Here is a 26720-nt window from a genome sequence, read left to right as displayed (position 1 = left end):
GCTCTGGGGGAGCAGGAGACACCCTGCAGATGGCCGGGGTGACCCATGCATCCTGGAGGCTGTAGGAGGGCTCCCCTGGATGCTGTCGGGGCTGGAGGCTGGGCCCCTGGGGTGACCCCAGTACAGCCTGGCCATTGCTTTGTCCACACGGACACTCCCTTTGTCCCCATGTGTCCCCGAGCAGATGTGTTAGACTCAGAAAAGACGGGAAGAGGGAGAAGAGAAGCTAAGGAGATGCCCTGGGCCACCTTGAGGGGCCACCTTGCTGTCCGGATGGCAGCCAGTGGGCAGCGGGCGGGGGGAGGCTACTGTCCCTATGGCTTAGTAGATTTGACCATGGTGTTGCTTTATGTTAAGGTGTCCTGGAATAGAAAAATTTTAAAATATACGGCCTTGAAATAAAGGTATGTTAGAGGACCATTTCTGTGATAAATCTGAAAAAATAAATGTTAAAGTTTATCAGAACTGAAGAGAGAAGCTTCTGCTGAGAAGATGGGAGGTCAGCTTTGCTGTTGACAGTCGTGCCCTCAACTTCTCATCCAGCTGTCTGGTACCTCATCCTCCGCTCCAGCCGCAGACATTCCAGGGGCCACACCGTGTGCTCCGTGATGCATACGCCCTGCTCCTGTCCTGGGGAGGGGACAGCGAGGGCTTAGGTCATTCAGCTCAGCGGTTGGCCAGGGCTCCAAGGAGGAGGGTACAAGGTATATGTTGGGGTGGCTGGGCCTCTCTAGCCCTGCGGGGACTGGAGCCCACAGCCTCCTCTGCCCCGACCGTGCCCGGCCCCCTGGCTCCCAGAGAGGGATGAACAGCAAGAGTGTGCAGCGCTACTCGGCCATGTTAAGCTTTGTCCAAAGCAAAGTCCATCAGCGGTGCTGCCTCCAGTGTTTTCAGAGGATGATTTGAGGGACCCTGTTCTTTTCTCTCTGGAGTCTTGGACCCTTTGAGGCCATGGTTCCCAAGGTGTGGCCCCTGGCCTGCAGTGGTAACCTCTCCGGGCACTCTCGAGAGATGCAGTTCTCTGGGCCACCTGCCCCACTGGGTCCAGAGCTGGGACCCACCTGGCAGTGTTGTAGGGGTTGGCGGGTGGGGAAGGTGTCCTGAGGCAGAGAGACCCCTGACCACTGAAGCACGGTGCAGGCGAGGGTCCTGCATTCCACTGTCCTGCCTTGCAGCCCCCTGGGGCTTCAGCGTGTTCACAGCTGCTGTCCAGGCTGTGCCTGCCCCCCAGAGCTTGTCACCCTGTCCTACCCAGGAAGTAAATGAGACCTCCCGGGCTGGCTGTCCTGCGGGCCCAGCATTGGGTCACAATCACCTCATCCTGCCTGACCCTGGGATGTGGCCTGTGATGGTCCCGAGGGCCATGAGACCTCTGGGCTGTGTGTGTTAATAGAGAATTTCTCCCTGGTCCCTGCCCCCCACCCCCAATAACCTGGGCTCCAAGCCTGTTATTTAGAGGGTGGTGCAAGCGGAAGGCGAGGCAGCAGGGCACCTTGTGTTTGCATTTTATTCCATTTAGATAAATAAAAATAACGCTTGTGAGGGCAGGAGGGCACAGAGACAAATGGCCGTCTGCCAACGCGACAATCAGGGACAGGGTGTTTGCAGGGTGACGCTGGGTGGTTTTGTGGCCTTGTGCTCATGCCAATTAATACCCACTTGGTCAGCTGCTTGACTGTGGCGATGCAGAAGGCGCCTCATCAGCGCACAGCGCCGCTTGCCACTTCAGGGAGAGCGGGCGGATAATGCCTGCACTTAGCTGAACTGCATTTAAGTCCCTTCCCGCTAGGTTTTCACTGAATGAAAGGGCCTTGTTGCTGAATGGAAAAGACATTACACAGGTGAGGAAATCGGCTGTTAAGTAAGGAGCAATGAAAATAAAGCAGCAGAGAAATAATGGCTGAACGCCCCCATTTCTTGTGAATTATGCCGGTCAGGGGTGCTGGTGCAGGGGTCACATGCCACTTGGAACACTTCTGTGTATGTGCAGAGCCCAGGGCTGCTGCTCTGACTGGGAACCATCCCCAAGGGGCTGTGGGCTGGAGCTCGGGCCCACCGTCTGCCGGACATCCTGAGCCCACCCTGCAGGTCACGGCTCGTGTGTCCACCTCTTCCGTCCAAGTGTTTTGAGCACTGGGCGGTGTGAGCCTGTCAGTTTAGATGATACAGAGTTGAGCTGCTTTGGTGACATTACGACACTAGAAAGAGCACTTAAAATATTTTAAGAATAAATCCTTGAATGTTATTTCATGAATATTATTTCAAGTTAAATGGTGGCAGAAGGAGAGAGGCTGGTTCTGGGTTTAAACAGGATGGACACCCTTCCCCCCACCATAAACTGAAAGCAGGAAGAAACCAGGCCCAACAGAAACGTCACCCCATCAGCTTCTGTCCCACGAGAGAAATTAGTAATGGAGAGTTTTCTGATCTCTGTGCGGAAAAGTGAATCTATGTGCAAGTGTGAGGTAAGCAGTTAAAAAGGGGCTTTTGGGGTTTGTTTTCTTTTTCGGTTAGTGGACCACAAATTGGATAAAAATAGAATTTGCACATAATTATAAAACAAATGAAAACAGAAAACTCTCAGTTGCCGCGAAAGCCCAGTGACCACAAAGTGTTATTCTGAGTTATTTCAGCACATCCTCCGTGGCAGTGGCCCCTCCCCCGCAGCCTCAGAGGCCCCTGCCCCAGGCTGAGCCACGCGGGGTGGGGAGGGGGGAACAGTCGCTCCCACTGGCTGGTTGGTCTGTGGCCAGTTGGCAGAGGGCACCCAGGCCGTCCTGTTCAGGGCTGCTGTTATGTGGAGTGTGGCTGGACCAAGGAGCTTCCACTGCCCTCGCGGGACAGCCTGCTCGTCGACTTGCTTCTGTGTCCCCAGGGTTTGCCTCAAAGTCAGAGGCTGCATCCTTACAGGATGAAGGCCCCCGGCAGCGCCTAGCGTGGCTCAATGCGTTTCTCCAGCAACCAAGATGCAGTGGGGGACTGTCCTACAAGGCCCCTTACTGAGTCCAGAGACTCAGCAAAGCACATTCCCTTCTTTCTGGGCAGAATAAGACTGAAATTTTAGCGTAGGAAAAGACTTCTGTGTTCGCATGGTCTCGGCCCGTTTTCATTTGGGGACACAGATGTACGTGCCTTGCCCAGTGTCATACAGGGGCTGGTGCTGTGGGCGTTTCAGACCCCATGCACCACCAAGTGCTCTTTCCGCGGCTCTGCAGAGTCCTGGTGGGACTGTCCTGCAGGTTCTGACTGTGTCCCTGTGGCTGCAATGAGCCCAAGGGCCAGGGGTCCACACTGGCCTCTGTTGACTTAGTTTTGATGGGAGCAGCCAGGAGAGGAGTGTGGGTTTCCCTGAACCTAAACAGCCTGCCTTTTTCTCTGTTGACAAAGGACTTAGACACGCAGCGCTCTCTCCTGGAGGTGGGTTTCTATCCAGGGACAGGGCAGGATGTCCCGGCTCCCCACGGCCCAGGGCCCCTCTCTCCCGCACTAGACTTCCTGCCATCGCTGCACTGTGTGTCTGTGTAAATCCGCAGGCTCGCTGGGTTAAGAGGCAGGAGCCCAGTGCTTTCTCTGCCTGTCTGTGCCCTTGCATGGTGTGGGGGAACAAATCGACGGGGAGCCATCAGCGGCTGCGCTGAGGTCCTCCTGTTCCTCCTGAGGCTCACACCACCTGTCCCGCAGGATGACCGCAGGGCCCCAGGCCCGCCTCTGCCCCTGTGAGCGTGGGTCTGCTTGCGGATAAGGGTTTCTGGGTGCTGAGGCCTCCCTACTTGTGTGAGAGGTGGGTGTTCTGGGGAAGCCCAGGGGGCCCCTTCCATCCTGCCTCACACCCCACCACACTCACACTGCACTGTGTCTGCATGCCCACTGCCGTGCGCTGCGTGTGGACGGCAGGCTTAGCCAGTTCCCTCTCTCTATCCTGGGTTTGGGGGCAAGGAGAGAGGTCCCCCACCCACCCTGGGGGGAAGCAGAGGGAATTGTGGGCACACGTGGAATTACTTCTGCAGTATTTTCACTGATAAACCCGGGTTTCGTCCCTGAGGGTTGCTGGGCTCCGGGCACTGCCTTCCTCGTCAGAGAACCAAAGCTCAGGGAGGCCACCTGGCCCCGTTTGCTCCAGTTTCCTGATTGCTTTCTCGCTGTGCCCGTCTCACTGTCACCCTCTTGGGCCCTTGTGTGGCCCGGGTCATCCCTCGTCCCTGCCCTCTGCAGTGCCCCTGAGGAGAGCTCACATGAGCTCCTGGCGGGTGATCCTCCAGACAGCTCTCCAGGAAGGTCCCCAGCTCTGGCCGCCCCACAGGGGCTGGAGGACAACCTGGGGGACGTCAGTGGTCTCTGACCCAGGGGTCAAAGGATTAAGCTCTGTTTACCTAGTTACTGAAATAACTGGCCGGATAGCATCTGCCGTCAGTCGGGAGGCCAGGCCTGCGTGAATAATTCATAGGCTGCTGAAACAGGAAACGCAGTGGAGGTCTTGTCAGTTCCTGAACAGCAGTTTAGGTTTGTAATTTGTGTTCTGGTCAGTTATGAGTGGCCAGTGTCAGCCCCGTTTGGCCAGGCGACCCGCGGGGGGACATGAGGACCACCGTGGCCCAGGGGAGGGTCCGGCCCAGGCCATGCTCTGCGTGGTGCAGGGGCCTCTGGGGTTGGCCTTTAGGCTCAAGTCTGCCTCCATAGACAAGGACAGACATTCTCCTATCACATAAGACACTGGAGAGCTGACACCAGGAAACAGTCATTTCTTTCAGATCAATAAAGCCAGCCAGCTCAGCTGTTATCATCACTTTTCACTTCGTGTAGTGCAGAATGGGGTTACAGAGCATCAGTATTTCAAGAAACAGGCTTCCTGGGGGTGTCATAACACCGTGGACGAATAGCAGCTCTTCCTTTTATCTGGTTCCACAGCATGTTTTGTTTTACCCAGAGCCCAGCTCCATGTTTTTTGTACTTGATTTGTCCTAAGTAGGCATCTCTTTCCACTCCTGAAACAGGATCATTGACCTGGAAGCCAAGGTTAGATGCTTCTGGAAGAAATTATGATTTGAGGGCCAACCTACTGAGGCCCAGTGGGCAGCTCAGTGGCAGACCACCCGCTCTGCCCTGGGAATGGTCACTACCTCTGTGGGAATTAAAACGCAGGTCTGACCCCAAACCAGACCCTGGCCACCCTGCCGCCAAACGCTGCCACCCTGCCCGCGGGCACATTAACCTTTCAGAGGTCTACGGGCAGTGGGCACCTGCTGCTCCTCTTTAGCAGCCTCCAGGCAGGCGGCCACCTCCTTCCTGGCTGCTTACACGGACCTGGGCAGTCGGTTCTTCTGTGGACGCCCCTGCACTGAGGGAACAGTCACTGTCAGGCTGCCTTTTCTGGGGTTCCCGTGACACAGATGGGATCCATAGAAGTGCAGGGCACAGAACCTGGGACAAGTGAGGGGCTTGAAGCCAAGCAAAGAGGTGCCCATGTGCGTGTGGTCTCAGGAATGGTGTTTAGTGCAGTTGCTGCTCTCTGCTGACACACGCAAAGTCACGTTATCTCAGGTTCGTAACATTGACTTCTAAACACTTGTCTTAGAGCTTCTCTGTCCAGCAAAACTGAGGACGGTGTGGTTTGGTTTCCTTGCAGCCAACGCATTCTCTCAGAGTCAGGTGAGCGGCTCAGCAGTGGAAACCCTTTCAAAGCAACGAAGGGCATCGTCAGTCTCCAGAAATCTAATTCGAAAGCTTCGGTTTCTGTGATCCAGGCAGCAGAAATTCTAGAATAAAAAGTCACCTTGGGCACAGACCCTCTGATGCTTGTCCCTAGTCCTGCCGTGCCTTCTGTATCATTCCAGGTGGTTTTCTGGCAGGTCCTTTGCAGGCAGAGCCACTTCCCAGGCAGTCAGTACAGACCCATGTTAGCCTCACCCCTATTCCGTCTCAGCTGTCAGAAGACTCTCATTTGGCACAGGTGGGGTAGAGGTTGGTGCTGGACCATGTAACTGGAGAAGATGGTGAGAAGTAACTGTCTGTGATGAAAATGACCAAACAGGGAACCCCGTGTCCCTGGCAGCCCTCCGCTCTGACCAGGGCTCCGTGGTCTCCCTGGCATCATGCCCACGGGAGGCTGAGTCACAGATGCCCAGGGCCAGGTTGGGGTTGGATCTGGTGGGAAATCCCTGCTCTGTTTGCTTCAAGGCTGGGCCTCCCTCCTGCAGGCAGCCCCCAGTCTATGTTCCCTCAGACCCTCGTCCCCAGTTTGCAGCCGCCTATCCCCAGAGGGTCCTTTGGGTGTGGCCTCCCTGGAGCACTGCCCAGCACGGGTACGTGGGGGAGGTGGGGCCACTGAACAGTCTTGCTCCTGTGGGCAGAAAGGACGAGGGCAGCAGAGGCCACACTGGCCTGAGCTGTGGGCCCAGCACCTGCATCCAGGTCACAGGTGGACAGACCCAGGTGGGAACCCAGTGTCCGGGTCCTCCTGACACTCCACCTTTGAGGGGGCTCTGGGCTGGAGAGGTGCTAGCTTCCAAACTTGCTGCTGTGTCACTGCTCCTTGAGCGCTGACCCCGCCTGGCATGGACACCCCGCCTGCACACTCCATGGTCAGGTGGCGGGTCTCTCAGAGCGCGTATCCAATCCCCCTCTCTGTCTCAGGAAGATGCTGGGCTCAGTCCTGTGGGCAGAGCCATTTGCTCCATGTCAGCAGAGGTGGCCAGCTCATCCCTGCTATGGGCCAGGCCAAATGGTGGCCTTCCCCTCGGCGGCAGCAGTAGGTGTCAAGGTAGAGGCTGGCCTGACAGCAGGCTGACAACTGTTGTGTGGACATGTGGGCATCTGGCAGGCAGTGACCAGGTGCCAAGCAGGAGCCTGTGTAAGGTCTGCAGGGCCCTCGGCCCTCCTATGTCCACTGGTGGCAAATGCCAAGGGCCAGGCATGGCTACCTTCGTCCACCCCCATACCCTGGGGATCAGCCACTTCCCCCTTCCGTCATGCGGTTTTTATAGTTGAGCCCATCAAGGCTGACTGGAGGAAGGAGGGTCAGAAGCATAGTGTCCGGCGTGGTCTGTCCTGGTGTTGAGAGCCTCCCTCCTGGGCCGTGGGGGCAGTGCCCCCGTGGATGTTTGCAGTGAGGACTTAGAGGCTGCCAGTATAACAGACGAAGCTCACAGTGCAGTCTCTTAAATCTGGTGTTGGGAAAATCTGGGTTGAAAACTGTAAAACTAGCTCGTGAACTGGATTTTTCCTTCCTGCGTAGTTCTTTTGGGTATTGTGTAAAGATGCAGATTTTACCTCTGGGTTAAAGGCCTAATTTCCCTTTACATTGCTTGCTGCGGCACGTATGAGGATTGCCTTGCTTGCTAGGTGTGCGTTTGGACCAGCTCACACCTCAGTTGACAGTCTTTCCCCTCAATTAACTAACTGGTCCTTCGTTTGTGCGATGCTCTTTCCACGGTATGTGCGCCTGCGTGGCTGGGATTTCAGCGTCGAGTAAGTTTGGCCTCAATCATTCCCATCACCTGTCATGTTGCCCTATAAGTGCTGAGGTAAGCATAGGAGCTAAAAACAAACATCTTTATGTGTAGAAAACTCGTTGGCTCTTACACCTTGAGAACGGAATAATACATTTTGTTTAGTTTAGGCTGAAGCAAAGAGAGTTCATTGTTATGACAGGTAATTTTATAAATATTATTTTGACAGATAACTATAACGTGCCAGAGGCAGAAACCGATGCAGTGGAACGTGTAAAGTATTTAAATGGCTTTTCTTAAAATGAACTTCACATTTTAAATAATAGATGTTTACCTCCCAGGTTAAACCTTAACTATGCCTATTTTCACTGAAATGGCATGTTTTTAAAAGGGCAGAGTTATACCCACAACCCACTGCCTCTTACCTGCCGTCAGAGCAGTGCCCCAGTGTGAGTCCTGTGGGATTTTAAATTGTCATTTTCAAGTCTCCCGCCCCCAGCGGCCGCTTATGGCCCTGGGGCTGCCTCCTGACACCAGGGACTCACTGTAGCCACAGGAGGTCTTGGTCAAAGGCCTATTTACATATCCCTGCATTCAGTGTCACAGAAGGGAATCCTGAAAGGCAAAACTTGTTTCTTCATCAGTCTCTGGTTTATTTTTACATTTCCTGTTAGAAAAATGTGTGCTGCGTCCTGCGTCAGGGACAGGTTCCTTAGGAAGTTGGTTAAATTGGGCAAAGACTGGACTCACGCTCTGCAGCCAGGAAGAGGGGCAGTGTTTTCCCACCTAACTGAATGCTGTTTGTGTAGACACTTGTGCTCACAGAAACAAGCTTTTCAGTTCAAACAGGAGAGGCATTTTGTTTCTGCAGCATTAAGCCCTATCAGTAGGACCCACCGTGAAGTGAGTGTCAGGAGCTGGCTCTGTGCCTTGGGGGTGGGAGAGGCCCTGTGGTGGCCTCATAGACTTGACGGGCCAGGAGAACAGCAAGCAGAGAGCGAGGGTCTCTCGTTAGACTTGGTGCTGCTGTGAGCTCTCTGCTACCCATGCTCAGGGTTCGGTGGCAGGCCTCAGACGAGCTCCAGTCCCCTGTGTGCACGCCCGTCAGACACACCTCTAATGCACGCCTGCCAGATAGCTGTGGATCAGGACGAAAGCGCATTTATTTCAGTAGGAAAAGGCCACTTTGAAGATCACGGCCATGGATGCTTGGGCCGTGTCATGAACAGAAAACGATTAAAAAAAAAAGGGGCGGGGGGGAACCTAATGCAGGACAATCCTGCTGCAAGCCAGGAAATCAAATCTTCCTGTCCAGGTAGGACATTCCAGAGTGATCTGGTGTGTGTGCGTGTCTGCACGTGCTGCGTGTGTGGGTGTGTGTAGACAGCCTGTGCACACCATCCTGTGTGGAGCTTCTCCGTGTCCCCATAGCCTCACAGGTGAGGTTCGGAACCCCCGGTAGCCGCTCCACAGCCTGTGGTGGATCCAGCTGTTAAAATTCATCGGTGCCACAGGATGCTTCCCGCAGGCATCTGCAGACACTGCCATCCAGGACAAGCTCGTGTGGGCATCGCAGAGCTGCTGGAGATTCACTACAGCGCTGCAGTCCGGCTGTGTTGGTCCTGGGCTCTGTGGTATACTGTCCTGTGTTCATGAGTGTGACATCGTACAGACTTTGTCAGCCAGGAGACGGGGCCAGATTGAAAGAGCCACTGACTCTCCAGGGCCTTAATGAGGCGCTGCCACAGATTCCCAGTCTGGCCTGGCCCTCGGCCCCATCAGCGGACTGACGCCCAAGCACATCCGTCCTAAGTGGGTGGCGGGCAGGCCCTGGCGCTCCCCACGCTGAGTGCGTGTGAATCTCTTGTGAACGATCTGTCATTGTTTGGGATTCTTTTCTGAGTACTCAAAATTTTAAAGTGACTTCACTTCTTAATTAAGTGAAGTCATCTCAGTAGCTGAGTCTTTTGTCAGCGCGGATTTGATGAACAGTTTGCGGCTGATTAGAACCACACTTGAAGCAGCAGGCGCTTGCTTCTCGGTGTTAATACATTCGTAGGTTAGGTCCCCATTTTCAGTCTCAAAGGAGACATTGTAGCATTTACAGGATCAATGTTGGGTTGAGAGCGGTCCTGTTGATGGCATAGGAAGTCTCAGGTGTTAGATGCAGGTGGGGGATGGGAACTCAGGACCCCTGGCTACAGAGACTCCCAGTGAAATGGTCCTTTAGGACCAGCTCCCTCCTCCCAGACCTGCCGAGGTCCGCCCTCGGTCACTGTCCAGCAGATAGAGGACCGTTCCTCCTCCATGCATGTCCAGGGGAGGCTGGGCACAGGGCCACGAGCATCCACGATGTTTGAACGTCCCACCCAGTCCCGCAAGCAGCCTTTTTAGCTCAGAGGCAGCAGCCCTGGATTCCTGCTGCTGTGGCCTGTGGCCGAGGGGTAGTGACCAAGGGTCATAGGTTGGTGCCCTGGGAGTGAGCAGGGCAGGCTTTTCTCTTCAGCTGTGTTAGCGCCAGCTAGGTGCCACATGGGGCCCACAGGAGCTGATGAAAACCGTGGTGCTTCCATGTCCCTCAAACTCGACACCAAGGCCGCGGTCTGTGCCGGGAAAGTATCATCGTGCCCCATTCCCACAGGCCTCAGTGGGTTGCCCTCGCAGAGCGCTTCGCCCCCACCCTGTTCTGGGGCCAGAGTTGCCTGTAAGTTCCTGGTGATCCAGGGGGTGCTGTGATGTGGCCCTCAGGGCACCTTCCCCTGGGTGGAGGCAGGGGCTAGATGGTGGGGTGGGGCCAGGACTCATGACAGGGGTAGGGGCGGGGAAGGGCCCCCTGTAGGGCACTTCTTTGGTGGCATCTACCAGTGACTTTTGGTGGCTTCTACTTGTCTGTGGTGCTGGGCAGGGCTCCCCACCCCCAGAATCCTGAGGGGCATTGGAGGTCTGGGTCTGCAGGTGGCCTTGCTCTGGTTCGCAGGGACCAGTTGGGCAGTGTCCTTGGTGACCGTTACCAAACTGCCTGGGCCCCACTTGCTACCTGTCATCAAAGCTGCTAGAATTAGTCCCGGCAGGAGCAGCACAACTGAGCTGACTGGGCCCTTCTGCTTGGTCAGGCCTCAAGCAGGTGGTCCTGTTGGGGGTCACCAGGTCCTGTGGGAGATGGGCCTGAGCCTCCCCCTGAGCTGCATCCTGCCCTGGAGACTTGGATCTGCCTGTTGAGCATAGTCTGCCGTAATCTGGATGGAAAAGGCGACTGCAGTGTGGCTCTAAGAAGGTCTCACTGGTAGAGTGGTGGCTGGGGGCACAAAGGGAGGTGAGGAGAGGGGGCAGCAGGTCGCTGGCCGCTCCCGACCTCCAGCCTCAGTGTCTGCCCTGAAGGCAGCCAGAACCCAAAAGGCTTCTGTGTCTGGGGCCCAAGCCTCATTGGATTTCGTGCCGTATACAGAACATGCACGATGGGCACAGCCATGCACAGCCTCTGTTGGGTTTGACGCTGGTGGCAGATGGCCACGACCTGGGAGCTTCACGCAGCAGGTCCAGGGGCATGTGGACAGGCACCAGGGAAGCCTGCGCCAGGGCAGAGAAGGAGGTGGAGCCCTCTCGGCGTGTATCTGACTGAATTCATCAGGAGAGGGCTTGTATAGAGGAGGCCCTGGAGTGAGTGTCCTCCTCACCAGCTGCTTGTGTCGCATGCAAGGGAGCAAAGGGAGTCGGAGAGAGGGGCAGCGGCAAGAGAAGCTGGCTTGGGGGGGAGATGCAGGTCACTGTCTTATCCTGGGTGCTGGGAGTGGCGGTCCTGGCTGAGCACTGGCATGTGTGCGTGTGCGAGTGTGCACTGCACGTGCATGCGTGTTCCAAGCAGAGGCACCAGGACTTTGGGGCATGAGGCTTGCTCCTCGTCCCCAGGTGTCAGGCCATGCCTTTTCCCTCCTGAACCAAACTCTGCTAGAAAGTGCCGTCAGTCCAGGTCCATGCGGGCTCAGGGGCTGGGCTTCTCTCTCCACAGCTGCACGGCTACGTGGAGAGCGAGCCGCTCACCCTGCAGTTGTTCATCGGGACGGCAGACGACCGGCTACTGAGGCCGCACGCCTTCTACCAAGTGCACCGGATCACCGGGAAGACCGTGTCCACCACCAGCCATGAGGCCGTCCTCTCCAACACCAAGGTCCTGGAAATCCCGCTTCTGCCAGAAAATAACATGCGCGCAATGTAAGCCACCGGCCGTGTGGCCTCAGGGCTTGGGGGCTGGGGGGTTCCTAAGGGGGGGGTGGTGGTCCTTGAACGCCTGCGTCTCTCCATGTTTCCACAGCTCAGGGGCCCTGGGTGCCCTTGGCTTAACACCTGAATAAGCTACAAATACTTATGGCAACAGATTTGTCTCTTTCTAGGGTTTCAGCTGCTTAAAATAAGTATCTCAGCTCACAGCTGTCAGTGCCTCCTCCATGCGTACCTGGCACCCATTTCTTTATCTTTTTAATTTAATTTTTTTTTTTTTGGTCTTTTTAGGTCTTCACCCACGGCATATGGAAGTTCCCAGGCTAGGGGTCGAATCCGAGCTGTAGCTGCTGGTCTGCGCCACAGCCACAGCCACACCAGATCTGAGCCAAGTCTGTGACCTACACCACTGCACATGGCAATGCCAGATCCTTAACCCGGAGCAGGGATCAAACCTGCATCCTCATGGATACCAGTCAGATTTGTTACCTCTGTGCCAGAATGGGAACTCTGACACCCATTTATTTCTGAATGCACTGTAAAAATTAGAGGAATGGTTAAAGTGAAGACATTGAAACACTGAAGAGAACAGTATGTCTGGGTAGTACTTTCACTGAGAGGGTTTCTGCCGTTGCTGACATGACCCCCTGGACATGAGGGTCGGATCCGACCCCTTGCTTTACAGGTGGATTGATTCACAATCTGCAGACCCACCTTGCCACACCCAAGCAGAGCCTGTGCTGGTGGCTTTATTAACTAACTCTGATGTGCCTCGGGTGTCATCCTGAGCTGTGAATGCAGCAGAGAAAGGGAGCAGGGTTGTCCTACAGGACTTACCTTCCCCTGGGAGCTTCTGGGGAGTGGGGCCAGCTCCTAAACGCAGCGTGTGGATCATTCACGCAGGAGTGGGTGGGGGCTTGGGGTCACAGCAGTGGGAGTGTCACCATGGGGCGGGTGCTGTAGCTGAGGGCTGAGTGTGCAAGGAGGCAGCCCTTGCAAAGGCCCTGAGGAAGGTATGAGTTCAGGGTGTCCGTGGGGCAGGGAGGAGCCCAGGTAGCTGGCTGTCATGGGTGAAGGAGAGGGTCTGGGCAGTAAGGACGCAGGGCCTCATTGTGTAGGGCTGTGTGTGGGGTTTTCATATGTTATTTGTAACTCAAATCCTCTACATCCAAAACAAAAGGGACGCTTTCTCTGTGTGTTGTCTTTTCATGGTTTTGGGGGACTTCATCCTAAACTCTTGCGTTTGCTTCAAGAGCTGTAATCAGAGTTTACCAAGAACCAGGATGTCGGCAGATGGTTTGAGAGAACCTGCCGCTTCCTTCAGCAGCGGCAGCTGTGACCTCAGTGACTGCATTTGCTCCACCAGAGTGCTTTCCAGGAGGGCAGGCCCCGTCCTGCGCCCCCTCTCCCGCCCCTCCTCCCCTGCTGGCCTCCAGAGCAAGACTTGCTGGGCCTGCACTGGAGTGTGGTCCCGATCTGCAGGCACTCAGGCATCAGTGCCACCTCAGTTCTTTAGCTTCTGATGGAAGGGCTGGTTTTCATCCAGTGATTCACACCTGATGGTTCTGCTAGAATCTGGTGTTAAACAGTAGTTTAACTTAGTAACTTAAATGAAGTATAATTTAGTAACTTAAATGAAGTCATATGATGCCCTAGAAACCCCAGGATCCTGAATGAAGGGGAACCTTCCAGAATCCTAAGTGATGGGGTTTCTGGGTGCCACCTGGAGCCCTGGCCGGTCTTGCTGTCCAAGTCCTTCAGCTCTGCGTCCTGCTCCAGTACGACCACATGTGCCCAGAGCAGTGAAGGGACAGGGGCTGCGAGGACCCTGAGTGTGCGGGTGGCTTCCGCCAGACCTGCCTGAGACCAGGGCGCGTGCCGTCCAGGCTGGCTTGGCTGCTGCTGCTTCGCCCCCTCACTTGATGGGTGGATGTCGGGCTGATCCTGCCTTTGGCTGGTGCCACAGAGCCTTCAGTGAGCACTTGTCTGGGTGGCAGGGGTTCGGCCGTGGGGACCAAGGAAAAGCATTATGCTTATTTTCGGCAGCATTGACTGTGCTGGGATCCTGAAGCTCCGAAACTCTGACATTGAGCTTCGCAAAGGGGAGACGGACATTGGGCGGAAGAACACCAGAGTGAGGCTGGTCTTCCGCGTCCACATCCCGCAGCCCAACGGCCGGACACTGTCACTGCAGGTGGCCTCCAACCCCATCGAGTGCTGTGAGTACCACCCTCTCCCACCAGTCTCCCAGGCAACCCTTGGCATTTTCTTTTCTAGTCACACCTTTGCTTTTCCTGTGTGCAGCCTTGTGAACTGTGCCTGTCCCACTAAACACATACTTCGCAGAAATACCCGTCCTTCACCAGGACAAGCCCCCAGCTCTGTGCATTGGTGCAGGGTCTGCTTCTGACTCCTGGCACCTGCAGGAGGGAATAAAAAGGAAAGAAAGTTTGTCCTGAACACCTACGTACTTGCATTGATCCATTTGAGTTAATCCCCTCATGTTTCAGGACACTTGAGAAAATGGCATGTTGGCGTTAAGCTCCTTTGGGTGGAACGGGCCTAAGTTTACAAGGCTGCACCTAACTTGGCTCCTGTCTCTGGAGGCCCGGTTTTCACTGCTCTCTCTGTGCATGGACAGGTCTGGTGATTTGATGCTTCTGCCTCGGGCCTGACCGCTACTCTCCCCCAGGCACTCGACTGGCCAAGGCCTGGGGGCAGCTCCCTCTTGCCACGACTTTGCTTATTTGTTAGTGGATTAGGCGACTGGTGCAGCTGCAGGTGGACCCCAAGCCCCCTGCAGCAGCCCTTGCTTCCCTGTGGCCCTCCTTACCTGTCTTGGGCACCTGAGTCAGCGGGCTGTCCACTGGTCACTGTCCATCTAGGGCTCTTCCAGCCGCCCCTTGTCCTTCTCTCATCTTAGAGGCCCCACCTCAGGCGTGGGCATCTCTGAAAACTCCCCCGCCCACCTCTCTGGGTGGCACATCCTGCTTTGGCTCCTTTGCCTCTGACCCACACGTCCTTCAGACCTCGGTGTCAGCCTTTCCTCCCCACAGCCCTTCTCTGCCTCACCGGTCCCTCCTTCCTGCTCTGGACCCTCACGTCTAGGCTCCAGACGCCCATCCCCAGGCCATGGGGGCTGCGTAGGCAGCTCCACCTTTCTACCTGCGAGATGGGGGGACCCTCACTCTGGGTCCCCTGGTCATGGGGTGACCTGTGAGGATCCCTGGAACATAGCCAGCCTGCAGGAAAGCCGACCTCATCATCCACCATGGAGATTTCTGCTGCCTCCTTCATCCGTGTCCTCTGCCTGTGTCCCCACCCCCAGCTCCCGAGCCAGATCCAGCTGCAGATGGGCCATGAGTCCCAATTCTCTTGTACCTTCATGCCAGCCTCCAGAGACCCTGGCCCAGCCCCCGGGGTGTCCTAGTTGCCCTCCCCCGCCAAACTCCGTGGGCTCTGGCTTCACATAGCATGTGCCAGGTGCCCGGTCACCAGCAGGACTCCCTGTAGCTTCCCCAGGCCCTTTGCACAGATCTTCACCCCCACAGAGCATGTTCACCCACACAGAGGCTCACACGTGCGGGGTCACTGAGAGACTAGCTTTCTCTACGTGGATGAGTCAGAAGCGTGACTTCCCTTCACGTGTTGCTCTAACCTGGAATGACATTGTGAAGGCACGGGTGGCATGTGCACTTCTGTCCTGTGTGCGAGAAATGGGCCACATGCTCACCCAGGAGCTTTTAGAAAGTGCAGGTTTCTGATGCACCAGCCGCCCAGGTGGTTGAGCAGCTGAGGGGCTGGGGGTCTCACGCTCATGTTCCTGTCCCTACAGCCCAGCGCTCAGCCCAGGAGCTGCCCCTCGTGGAGAAGCAGAGCGCAGCCAGTTGCCCAGTCCTGGGCGGGAAGAGGATGGTCCTGACTGGCCACAACTTCCTGCAGGACTCCAAGGTCGTTTTCGTGGAGAAAGCACCAGGTATTTAAAAAAAAAAAACCACATCAAATTTGCTGTTTGGACCCTGGTGGGATGTGGGTGCAGGCCATGGGTGCTGTGCTTAGTCCTTGGGGCCACCCACAGGGCACCAGGGCTGCGAGAGGCTGCAGGTGTGGGTGACCAAGCTCCGTCTGCCGTGAGTGCCCGTCTTGGGATCCTGCTGCCCAGCCTCCCCGGGTGGTCGCGATTCTCGTGTCTCAGAACCACAGACTATTAGAGGCAGGTGTCCAGGTGCAGGGTGGACACAGTAGCCGCAGGGACGCCCTTTCCACACCCCAGCCCGCTTCAGCCCTCATCCTCATCGGTGCCCAGGCAGACCCTCTTATTCTGTCGGTGGCCATGCCCCCAGGCCCCCAGCCACTCTGTGCATGTGCCTGGTCTGAAGCAGAAGGGTCCCTGTCCTCTGGTCTCTGAGGAACCAGGACACCCACCGAACCTTTGTGCTGTGCTGCAGGATAGATGCAGGGGTGGGGTGGCTCCCTCCTGCCAGTGGATGCCTCGCTGTGCCACATGGGTGACAAGGCAGAGTGTGTGGCCTTTCTTCTCTGTCAGGCTCTGGGGTTTGTTTTTGGAGCTGGTTCCTTGCGGGGAGCTGGCTGGGGTGTGGCCCGAGGCCTGCGGGGTGCCATCTCTCCTGGAGAGGATGTTGCTACCCACCCAGGAGGCGGGGGTGGGGGTGGGGTGCCTGCAGGGGCTGGTCTGGAGGCCTGTTTGTCACCTGCCCTTTTCCCAGCCAGAAGCCCCCTCGAGAAGGGCAGCACAGGATGCATGCTGATCACCGAAAACTGGAGGCACTCAGCCTCCATAATGGGGTCTTGATTTTGTATAGTTTGCGGAAACAAGTATTTCAATCAAAATGGGCTTAAAAGTCTTTGACATTTAACTTGTCCTGCCTATACAATCATGCACGTGATTGGAAACTATGCTTTAGATGGTGGAGAAAACAGGACCAAGTGGGTGTTAAGGGAACGCTCCTCTGTGGAGGAGGTGAATTTTGAAATGATTTAACCTTTTGTGCTTTAAATGTGTGTCCACACCGGTGGAGGGCGGCCGGCCCTGCTCTGAGCCTCCTCACTGAGGACCACTGAGACGTCTGTGACAGAACAGCCAGTTCCCCTCCCTGTCTCACCAAGCAGATGTCTGGGTCATCCTGTGCTGTTTCCTCAACTAGTAGCCTTGACCTTGATCTTGACCTTGGTGCCATGACCTGTCAGTGGCCATGCCCCCAGGCCCCCAGCCACTCCGTGCCTGTGCCTGGTCTGAAGGGGAAGGGTCCCTGTCCTCTGGTGCCAGGACTGGATGCTCAGCTTGTGGGCACCCACAGGGCTCCTTCGTCGGGTGGCTTCCCACTGCCTGGCCAAGGGGTCTTCACAGGGAGGTCAGCCACCTGCCTGCAGGTGGGAGCTGGTTCATGGATGTCTGACTCTCATCCTCACTGCAGGCTGAGTGCCGCTGTCATGCGCTGTCTCGGCAGGGCCTGTCCTCAGCCCATTCCCTCCTGCGGCCACTCCGAGTCTTGCCCCGTGTGGTGCTCCCACGTCTAGGTAACAAGCAGTGCCTTGTGACAAGTGGGACGCAAACATCACAGCTGTGCGTCCCAGTGACTTCACGTTTGCTTTTAAACAAGGCTGTTAGCACACTTGTGCACACATACGTGCTGGCCATGCGTTTCCCAGAGGAGGGAGTGGATTCCATACATTTTTTTCTTTCTTCGCGTTGATTCTTGGCCACGCTCATACCACCAATGCTTCTTGACGAGGGTTCTGTCAATTGGCTTCCCCTGGTTGATTTTTGGAGAAGCCACTGAAGTCAGTTTAGATGAAAAGCAGCATTGTCCTCTCGGTTCCAAGGCGGCTGCCTGCTCTTGGTGGCAATGGGGCTGGTGAGATTCTCATTTCCAGAGCCACTGGATGCCCTGGCCCTCGGCAGAAAGGCTGTCCGGCCGTTGCAGGAGGAGCTGGACGGCAGCAGCTGGGAGCGTTGCCCTCCAGTGCGTGGCGAGTTGGAGATCTCCTCATAAGTGAAGGAACTTTCTGGAACTGCCCTGTGGTTTTTCTCAGGTCTTTTGCTGTCTCCAGCAAGAGGCCCCAATGTTGAGCCAGCCCTTCCTTCAAGGTCGACTTGTGGCTTCCCCGTCACATGACATTTCTGACAGTGCACGTCTGTGCATGGAGACCAGGACATGCTCACACTGACATGGTCTCTGGTCAGCAGCAGGACGCCATGGCAGAGGCCACATGCAGGAAGTGAAATGCTGCCCCTGCCCTGTCTCCTGCTAATGAGCCGGGGTCTCTTCAGATCTGTGTCTGACGGACACACTTTCACACGTGTGTGAGTGTTTTAAACAGCCCGACATATACATGAAAACACAGAGAAAGCACCCATGTGGAGACGAACTCACTTTTCTGGAGACAGGAGAGAAGGAGGTTTCAGAGCTTTTGTTGCCATAAACATTACCAAGCTCTTGATGCTCCATTTTGCCGTCCCTCTCCGTTCTGTGCAGTTCTTAGAAATTGTGACTCCTGCTTTGGCTTCTTTTGCTGCACGATAAACCTCACCAGAACTGGGGCTTCACCAAACAGCACTTTGTTTGCTGGCAATTACGCGTGGCTGGACACCATGGTTACTGCCTGAGCTGAGGAGTCAGCTGGGGTTGGGCGGTGGTCTCCCTGTATGCAGACCCCTGCCCCCTAAGGCCTCCTGGTCAAGGTGATGGGTGTCCTTCATGGGTACCAGGCCTTCTCCAGGCCCAGACTGGAAGGGAGCCCCCACCACACTCCGGGCTCAGGCCCCCCGCCCACCCAGACTCGGGAATAGAGCCCCACGGTGTAAACGTGAAGGTACAGCAAGGTCAGGGTGACCAGCCACCGCAAGACTAAACCACTTCCCTGTCAAACCTCTTCAAACCCCTTACTAAGGCCCCAAACCCAAATCGGCCAGACCCCAGCCCCAAACCCAACACAAGATCTCAGCTGCAAACCCAGTACAGCCAGACCCCAACTTGCCTGTGCCGCCGCCGCAGTGGGATCCCCATCTTTGCCCTTCTGTGGGCTGTGCTGGCTTGTCCCTCTACTGCAAGCTGGTCCCCATGCCCTGGCCAGTCACACATGATGGTGCAGTGGCTCCTGCGTGTGGCTGCTGTGAGCACATGCCTGTACCTCCTCTGGGCACCGTGCAGGGGTGCAGGGCCTTGGAGGCTGCACCTTGACCCCGAGGGGCCATGGTGGGTGCACCCTCTGCTCTGAGCCACTTCTGCTGGTCCCAGGGGCCCTGAGGGCCAGAGTGTGGGGTGTGGGTCATGAGGATGGAGGAGGCAACCGAGAGGTGCCTCCCAGGCCCAACCCCCTGACAGGCTGCGACCCCGCCTCCACACTGCACCTCAGCCAGCGCTACCTGCCCACCCCACATGCGTCTTCCCAGGCAGCCCCATGCCATGGTGGTACCTGTGTCCACGCCAGCTGTGCTGGGTCTTGATGTCTAGCCTGTAGGCTCCTAGGCATCTGGGAAGGGGGTGCAGCCCCACACCTGCGGCTAAGCACTGTGGCCAAGCACCTGAGTGACCTGGGACCCAGAGAACGGGCATCTGGCCCCTGAACGTAGGGTCTTTCCTGTAGGAGGCCCTGGTTGGTTCAGTTCTGGCCCTTGGCAGGGCCGCTGTTGGACCAGTGCAGCTGGTGCGGTGTAGTTGCTTTCTTTTCCTGGGAAGACGGCCTGCAGGCTCTGGTGCCTCCACCCCTGCCCTGCGAGGGCTGGAAACCAGTGAGTCTCGGGAGGACCCTGGGCCTCCCTCGGCGGGACCCTGCTGGGCCCAGCCCCACCCGCAGGCCCGGCTGTGGAAGCCTCCTGGTGGGTGTGGTGGGGAAGCCTTTCCGATGACTCACACGGCAGGGAATTCCCTGATGATTTGGAATATTTTTACTTCTGGGCTTGTGCACAATTTCCTTCTGAGAAGCCCGGCGAGCGCCTGATAAGGCTGGAACACAAGGGCCCATTCAGGGCCCACGGCTTCCTCTCCTGCTAGAGGCTGAATTGCGCACAGCGATGAGGATGAAGAGACCCAGGCCAAATGGCCTCCGTCTGAGGCCAGGAGTCGGCAGTCAGCAGGCACTGCTGGTGCTGTGAAGCTGGAACCCCTTTGGATGATGGGGCGGTGGTATCAGCTGCCCTCCATGGTTATCCCAGCTGCACTGAACGGGGCCACCTGTGCGTTCCTAAGTGGACACTGGCCTTCAAGAGACTGCACCTGATTTGAGACCCCCCCAAGGCCTGCCCCTGGCAGTGAATCAACCACAGAACAAAGACCTCTGGAAATGAGTCAGGACCCCCCCCCCCCCCGCCCCCGCCACCACCATCAGGGCCAGGGCCCTTTGCTCTGTGTTTATTTGCATCTCGGCATTGCAATGGGCTGTGAGCCTGTGCAAGAAGCTGAGCCCGGGCACTCATAGATGTATGTGCTGCACACAGTGGGGCCGCATGACTGTCCAGCCCCCAGGAGATGCTACAACAGGGGCTGGTGTCCCACAGACCCAGAGGCAAAGATCCCTTCCTGAGGTGTATGCCCTTGGCCCATACGCCCCACTACCCACTTCATGCCTGCCTTTCCCTTGGCTTCTGTTGCCAGGGGACCGGTCTGGTCTCTGGCCTCTCCTGGAGGGCAGAGGGCGGTGCAGTGGAAACTGGGTGATGCCAGGGGACCCTGGCCCCTCATGGGCCTGTCTTCCCTCCAGCACTTGCGCACCCCTTCCCTTCTGACAGGAAGGCCTGTTTCCTCCATCAACAGGCAGAGACAAGACAGCTGCTGGGTTTTGCACCAACAGTTTAGGTTTTAACACTAAGGCTGTTTGGGGTGAGAGGGACAGTGATGGCTCTGTCGTAAGAAAATCTATTGTTTTTAAAAGGTACCAAGGACGTGGGAGACGTGGTTGCAGGAGGAGTAAATTTGATTTCCTCCGACAAGTGGGGACAGGTGTGGCCTGGCAGTGAGTCCCAGGCGGGTCCCAGCCATGCGGCACAGGTGCCAGCGTCCAATGGCGTGCATGTTGCACGGGCACCAGGACCCACCTGCAGCTTGAGTCAGGGTGCTTCGTGCACACAAGTCCTGAGCTCCCAGGGCTCGGAAAGTTCGCTGCTTTGCAGAACTCTCACTGCCTTGGAGGGCAGGGGGTGTCCTTTGCGCTTCCTGTTGTTTTCCTGAAGGAGAGATGCATGTGGATGCCCTGGGCCGGGTTGCATCACTGAGTGGGTCCATCTGGTGGAGAACGTGTGCGGGGCCCTCGCCGGCCCAAGAGGCTGGTGTGGTCCTGGCACATTCCCCCTCCCTGTGACTCACATTTCCTCTCTGCTCCACCCTTGCCCCTGGCGGCCAGTGCTGTGAGGGAGAAAAAGGAGATTTTGTCTAACTTATTTATAACTTAGGGTTTGTAACATACAGACGTTTCTTCTCTGAAAACAGAGAATAAGCTAAAGCTAAGCACATCTAGCTGTGATGGTTTGTGTGGGGAGCCTACTTTACAGAGATGCAGAGGAAGGAGGCCTTTGTAGGGAACTGACATCTATTAATTCAGAATAACTTCAAATCCAGTCTGCAATCAGCGCGTCTGCCAGAGGGGCTTCTCTACACCAAGAACCCAGCTCTCATCACTCCCAGTGAGAGCAGTGAGGGGGTTCCAGGCCTTGCCTCCCACGAGGGCCTGGCTGGGGACAATAAACCCTTTCTTTCACAGGCACTACAGCCTTTTCATTTTTTCAAACATGCAGACGGCCACGGGGGAAGTTTAAAAATACCTTGTGTTGTGCATTTCTGTACTTGACGTGGCGAGGAGTGGTCACAGAGGGGGCTTTTCCATTCACCCAGCAGTTCCCCAAGCAGGGGCAGGACCCAGGGCTCCCAGGTCCTCCCTGTTAGAATAACTCGTCTCCAACACACATAGGTACGGCCCAGCCTCTCAGTGTGTGCACTGCAGGCTGCCCTCAAACCTGGGTCCACGTCCCAAGACGGCCCCTTCTTCCTGGGGCTGTTTGTGTTCCTCCTCAGCTGCGACCCCTTGGAGACCTGCGTGTGGGGACACCCTTCTGGGGCTAAGAGTTGGGGTGCTCACTGCCACGTGCCCCGCCAGGTGTCTGGCTCCTGGCTGGGCTTTGAGCTTCTCCTCCAGGGGTCTGGCATCTGCTCTCCAGCCAGTTAAGCACAGCAGGCATCCCACTTGTGCCAGTTGATGGCAGGGCCACTGGGCAGGTCTGGGCCCTCTCTGCAGAGGGCTCCTGTCCTGAGGCCTGTCTGCCTGTGTCCAGACTCAGTCTTGGTGTGGCACCAGTCAGGACAGAGTAACGGACTTCTCGAACCCCTTTCTTGCAGATGGCCACCACATCTGGGAAATGGAGGCGAAAACCGACGGAGACCTGTGCAAGCCGGTGAGTGAGGGCCGGACGTGTGGCCGCGGGGCAGAGGGTGGACATGTGGCTGTGGGGGTTGTGGCGGGGCTCTCCACTTGAAGGGGTCCTGGCCTGAGGCATGAGGCTCTCCGTTTGTGAAAATGAACCACTAATACAAACACCAGAGTAGGAGAGTGAGGAGCAGAAATGGCCACGAAACACTTGCTGAAAAAAGTTGCTCTTGGAACCACAGGCTGCCCTCGTCTGCCCGGGGCCTGCTGTCCCCAGCTGTCAGTGTCACCAGGGCCCCACGCAGCCTGCTGCTCTGAGCATTGGAGCGCAGTACCCTGTCCAGGCACGTCCTCACCACTGGCCAGGACCCGCTTATTCCATTTCCCGGTAGCCGGGGCACCCGCCGAGCTGCACGCGCCCCGCTTTGGCAGCTCGGGGCCTGCTCATGCCCATCCTTATACTCGGCCTCCCGGGCCTGCTTGCTCACACACAGCGCTGCCCAAGAGACAGCAGTTTTCAGGAGGTAGTGCTTGTCTGAGAGGGTGTAGCGGCTCCCACTTTCTCCCAATTATTAACACAGCGCACTTTTGTCCGCCTCATGCTTTCTGCCCACGTCTTTGTCTTTTAAGTGGGTTCCGTCTTGCTTTTCATCCACTCTGACAGTCTCTGTCTTGTGACTGGGGTATTGAGACTGATGGCGTTGAAGGAGATTCTTGACAGGCTGGATCGACGCCACCGTGGGTGTGGTCCTCCGTAGCCTCAGGAAGGCAGTAGGAGCTCAGTAACATCGTGCACCACAGCTCGCAAGTGAGGTTTTGAAGGAACTCATAGCTTTTCCAGGCTCTGTAGTGCATGCCGTGACCGCTGATGGCTCCTCTCCTGGGATGTTCACGCACTTAGTTCTTTCTCAGGCCACTCGTGTGAATAGGGAACCCTGGGCTGTGGGCCTTGCTGGAACCATCCAGGTGATCTCTGCCTGGGCTGGAGGGATAGGTGTTGGGAAGGGGCCTGGGCCGGCCCACCCTCTGCACAGGTGGCTCCTCAGAAAGGAGCATCTTTTACCTGTGACCTAGGTGTCCTTTTCCAAGAGCTGATCCGTTAGCTGGAAGCCTTTCCAAGTGTGTCGGAGGAAGAGGTGTCGGAGAAATCCCTGCCCTCCAGGCATGTCCAGGCCTCTAACCTCATGTTTGGGTCTCCTCCAGGGTCCAGCAGCTCTGCTTCCATGCAGGGACTGCTGGCCCAGCAGGCCGTTAACCAGAGAGCCAGCCCTTGGGTTTGCATGACAGACACCGGCCACCACCACTGCCCATCCTCCACTGTCCCTTCTGTACTGGTCACCCCAAAATGTGGGGCCTCTGCTCCCCCCCCAGCCCTGAGCAGCCGCCCACCTCTTCTTCCTAGGCAGGAAGGAGAAGCCTGCAGAAACTTCATCTTTAGGCATCAAAATAATTGTGCCGGGTTTGCATGTTCAGATTTTCTGTCATTGAGTTTTCATTTTAACTTTGAATAGTGTACGTTTTAAAGAAAGCTTAATGGTTAATAGTTGCACATTCAAAAAGAAACATAATGTGATGAATGATGTACTTTAAGTTTACAATTACGTCTTTCTTATCTCTTAAGTGAAGCTTACTTTTGTATATACTTTTGCAATGATAAAGGAATGCCACATGCATTGTGAAAATTTGGAAGGTAAAACAAATTATAAAAAAGAAAACCAGTAGTGTAATTTCACCACTTAGATGTTACCACCACTAACGTTTGGGCATATTTCCTCCCATTCTTTTTCTGTTGTGGGTGCATGTGCGTATCTACATATGCATAAACACACATATGCATACATTATGTTGTGTATGTTTTTAAAACGAGCTGGGATTGTGCTGTATGTTTATATACTTTATGAGCAGTTTAGACAATGGATTTTCTTCAAGCAAGTCACGTGGGTGTATTGAGGGCCATTTGTAATCCTTGCTCTTTTCCTAAAGTGACAGATTTGCCAGTCACTGCACTTTCCTGCCACCACCCTCCCTGTGTATTTAAGTACTTGTGCCCTCACGAGCTAGTACTTTGTCACATAATTTCATAATTTGTTTAGAGAATTGAAGCATATACATCTGTGCCCCCATCAAAACACAACCCTGCCAGATGTACCTCCCTGCTGGGCACGCTGCCCACCCCGCTGGGCACCTCGCAGCTCCCTCCGTGCTGCTGCTCCTATTGCCCGTGCTGCGTCCCACCTCCATTCCTGGTCTCAGCTAAGCAGGACCTGCTCCTTTCTGTCTCTTCTCCTACTTTCTTCTGAGATTAGGCTCCTTTCACTGTGGACTCACGAGTCCCGACTTTGTTGAGCACCTGCTGTGTGCCAGCACCAGCGTTACCCGGCTGTCTCTCTCCACGTAGTTGAAGCCTCAGGAAACAAGCCCTGCGGCAGTGTCTTCCTCTTCCCTGTGCAAATGGTGAAACCTAGATGCAGAGTGTCAAGCAGGGCAGAAACCCAGACCGTCTGACCCCAAGCCCGGCTCCTGAACACGGCCGCGTTGCTGGGGTGCAGACTCTGCAGAGATGCAGCACCAGGGGGTCTGGCTGGGCGCACTCTCACCCTCAGGTCACCCATCTGTGCCCTGCTGGCGTCATCTCCTTGGGGTGACTTTGCTCAGGCAGATGAACTGTGTGCCGTGGCTTTTTCTAAGTGGAGTTATTAAACAACGGTGGAGCTGGGGGCCGCAGCCAGGTCTGCTGCCCTGGCCCTGCCCTCCCGGTGCCAGCAGCAGGCTTTTCCCTTTGCAGAATTTCCCCTTGGTTTCCTGCTCTAACATTCTTAGGACTTTATTATGAACAGAGTTTGGTCGATTTTACTGTTAAACTAGGTAACAAGCTAATTAACAGGAAAAGTGATGCCATGGATTTCCTTACACATTTTCCCTAGTTGTTCACTGAAATCATCTGACAGAAAACATTGACGAAAACTTTTAGATGTGAAATCTGCCCCCTGCCCCCCCATAAAGCCCACCTCTCTGCTTCTGACTTCAGAGCTAGGCCATGAGGACTGGCCCTGGGCTGTCCTGGGCCCTCACCCAGGCATCTCAGCCTGTCTCCTTCTCCTACGGCAACTTGTTCTTATATCTGTACATGAAAGGGCACAGTTCTGTGAAATTGTTGCTGACTTTTAATTTAAAACATAGAAGGGTGAAGTTCCCATTGCGGCTCAGCGGAAACGAATCTGACTAGCATCCATGAGGACGCAGGTTTGATCCCTGGCCTCGCTAAGTGGGTTAAGGATCCAGTGTTGCCGTGAGCTGTGTCATAGGCCGGCGGCTACAGCTCTGATTCGACCCCTAGCCTGGGACCCTCCACGTGCCACAGGTGTGACCTTAAAAAGATTAAAAAAAAAAAAAAATGAAAGGGTGGCAGCAACTTCCATGACCTGTGCTGTTTGACCGGGGCCTGAAAGTCTACTCCTCCCAAGTCCACTGGGCCCGGCTCCCCTGTCCTCTTCAGTTCGAGGGGCTGTGACACAGCCCCTGTCCCCAGAAAGCACTTCCCCCCAGTCTTTGTTTCCAGTGGCCTGCAGGTCGGTGACTGTGGAGTTTGTCAGCCTCCTAAAGGTCGTGATCTGGTTTGGGGGAGAAGGTATGGGGTCTTGTGGAGACCCCTGCCTGGGAGCCCATCCACTCATCACCGGCCTCTCTCCCAGACTGGGTTGGGGGCATCTTTGGAGAGGCTCCACCTCCTCCCTGCATGCAGCACCCAGCTCCCCCCGGCTCTGGATGTGCGGAGTCAGAGGCCTTCCTCCCCGCCAGCTGCTGGTCAGGCGAGGCATGCCTGCTGAGTGTCCCCCACTGCTGGAGGGCCCCATGCTCGTGCAGGGGGCTCTGTGTGTGACTCTCACAGTCTCCCTTCTGTCTGCCACTTTCGCACTAGAATTCCTTGGTGGTCGAGATCCCGCCTTTCCGCAACCAGAGAATCACCAGCCCCGTCCAGGTCAACTTCTACGTGTGCAACGGGAAGAGAAAGAGGAGCCAGTACCAGCACTTCACCTACCTGCCTGCCAACGGTAACGCTCTCTTTCTAACCTTAAGCGCCGCAAACGGACCCGTGGGGTGCTTTTCTTAAAAGACGCTGTCGCTGTAAAGCAATGCGGTCGTGCTCTGCGCTTCAGCTGTTACCGTCCTGTTGGCAAGATCATCTGTTCCTTCCCCCAAAGGGAAGCTTCGGTGTATTTTCCTTTATCCCTGTTGGGGTGGGGGCTGCACTTGGGGATGACCCTGACCATTTGCTGGCTGTCTGCAGCTGTGCAGTGGCCGGGGAGGGAAGGTGCAGCCCTCTGGGCCCAGCAGCTGAGGTGGCCTTGGTGTGAACTTGGACTCTGCAGGTGTTTTAAGTGGAGAAACAAATACTTATAATTATTTTGCAGGTGCCTTTAGAAATAAACCCTTGCTGTTAAGCCTGAAGGCTGGTGGCTGATGTGTCATTAACTAACATGAACGATTTCTGTACTCAAGCTCACGCCCGGCAAGATGCTCTTCATTGAGTAATTATGTCTCCTCTTGACTGGCAGGCTTTCGCTCCCAAACCCCTTTGTGGGACAAAAAGCACCACATAGAGACGGTCCGCTTACGCTAAGAGGGGCTTCTTGTCCTCAGAAAGGCCTCTTTGCCCTTCAGCTTTGTAGGTGTTTCTTAAGG

The 26720-nt window shown here is 55.9% G+C and overlaps 1 protein-coding gene across 7 annotated transcripts in view; it reads left to right on the top strand.

The window, feature by feature from the left end:
• The window catches only part of NFATC1 (nuclear factor of activated T cells 1), a 95183-nt gene that overhangs the window by 31754 nt on the left and 36709 nt on the right, over window positions 1-26720 (top strand). For all 7 annotated transcript variants that reach the window (XM_047766906.1, XM_047766911.1, XM_047766907.1 and 4 more), the window contains 5 exons: window positions 11452-11654; window positions 13707-13879; window positions 15496-15636; window positions 22010-22065; window positions 25957-26089. In XM_047766906.1, the coding sequence (XP_047622862.1) occupies window positions 11452-11654; window positions 13707-13879; window positions 15496-15636; window positions 22010-22065; window positions 25957-26089 (706 nt within the window). The remainder of the gene's footprint in view (window positions 1-11451; window positions 11655-13706; window positions 13880-15495; window positions 15637-22009; window positions 22066-25956; window positions 26090-26720) is intronic.

This window comes from Phacochoerus africanus, chromosome 2 (genome assembly GCF_016906955.1).
Source record: "Phacochoerus africanus isolate WHEZ1 chromosome 2, ROS_Pafr_v1, whole genome shotgun sequence".
NCBI classification, from domain to species: Eukaryota; Metazoa; Chordata; class Mammalia; order Artiodactyla; family Suidae; genus Phacochoerus; species Phacochoerus africanus.
The sequence above is the reverse complement of the archived record's forward strand: the minus strand, read 5'-3'. Positions and strand labels throughout refer to the sequence as shown.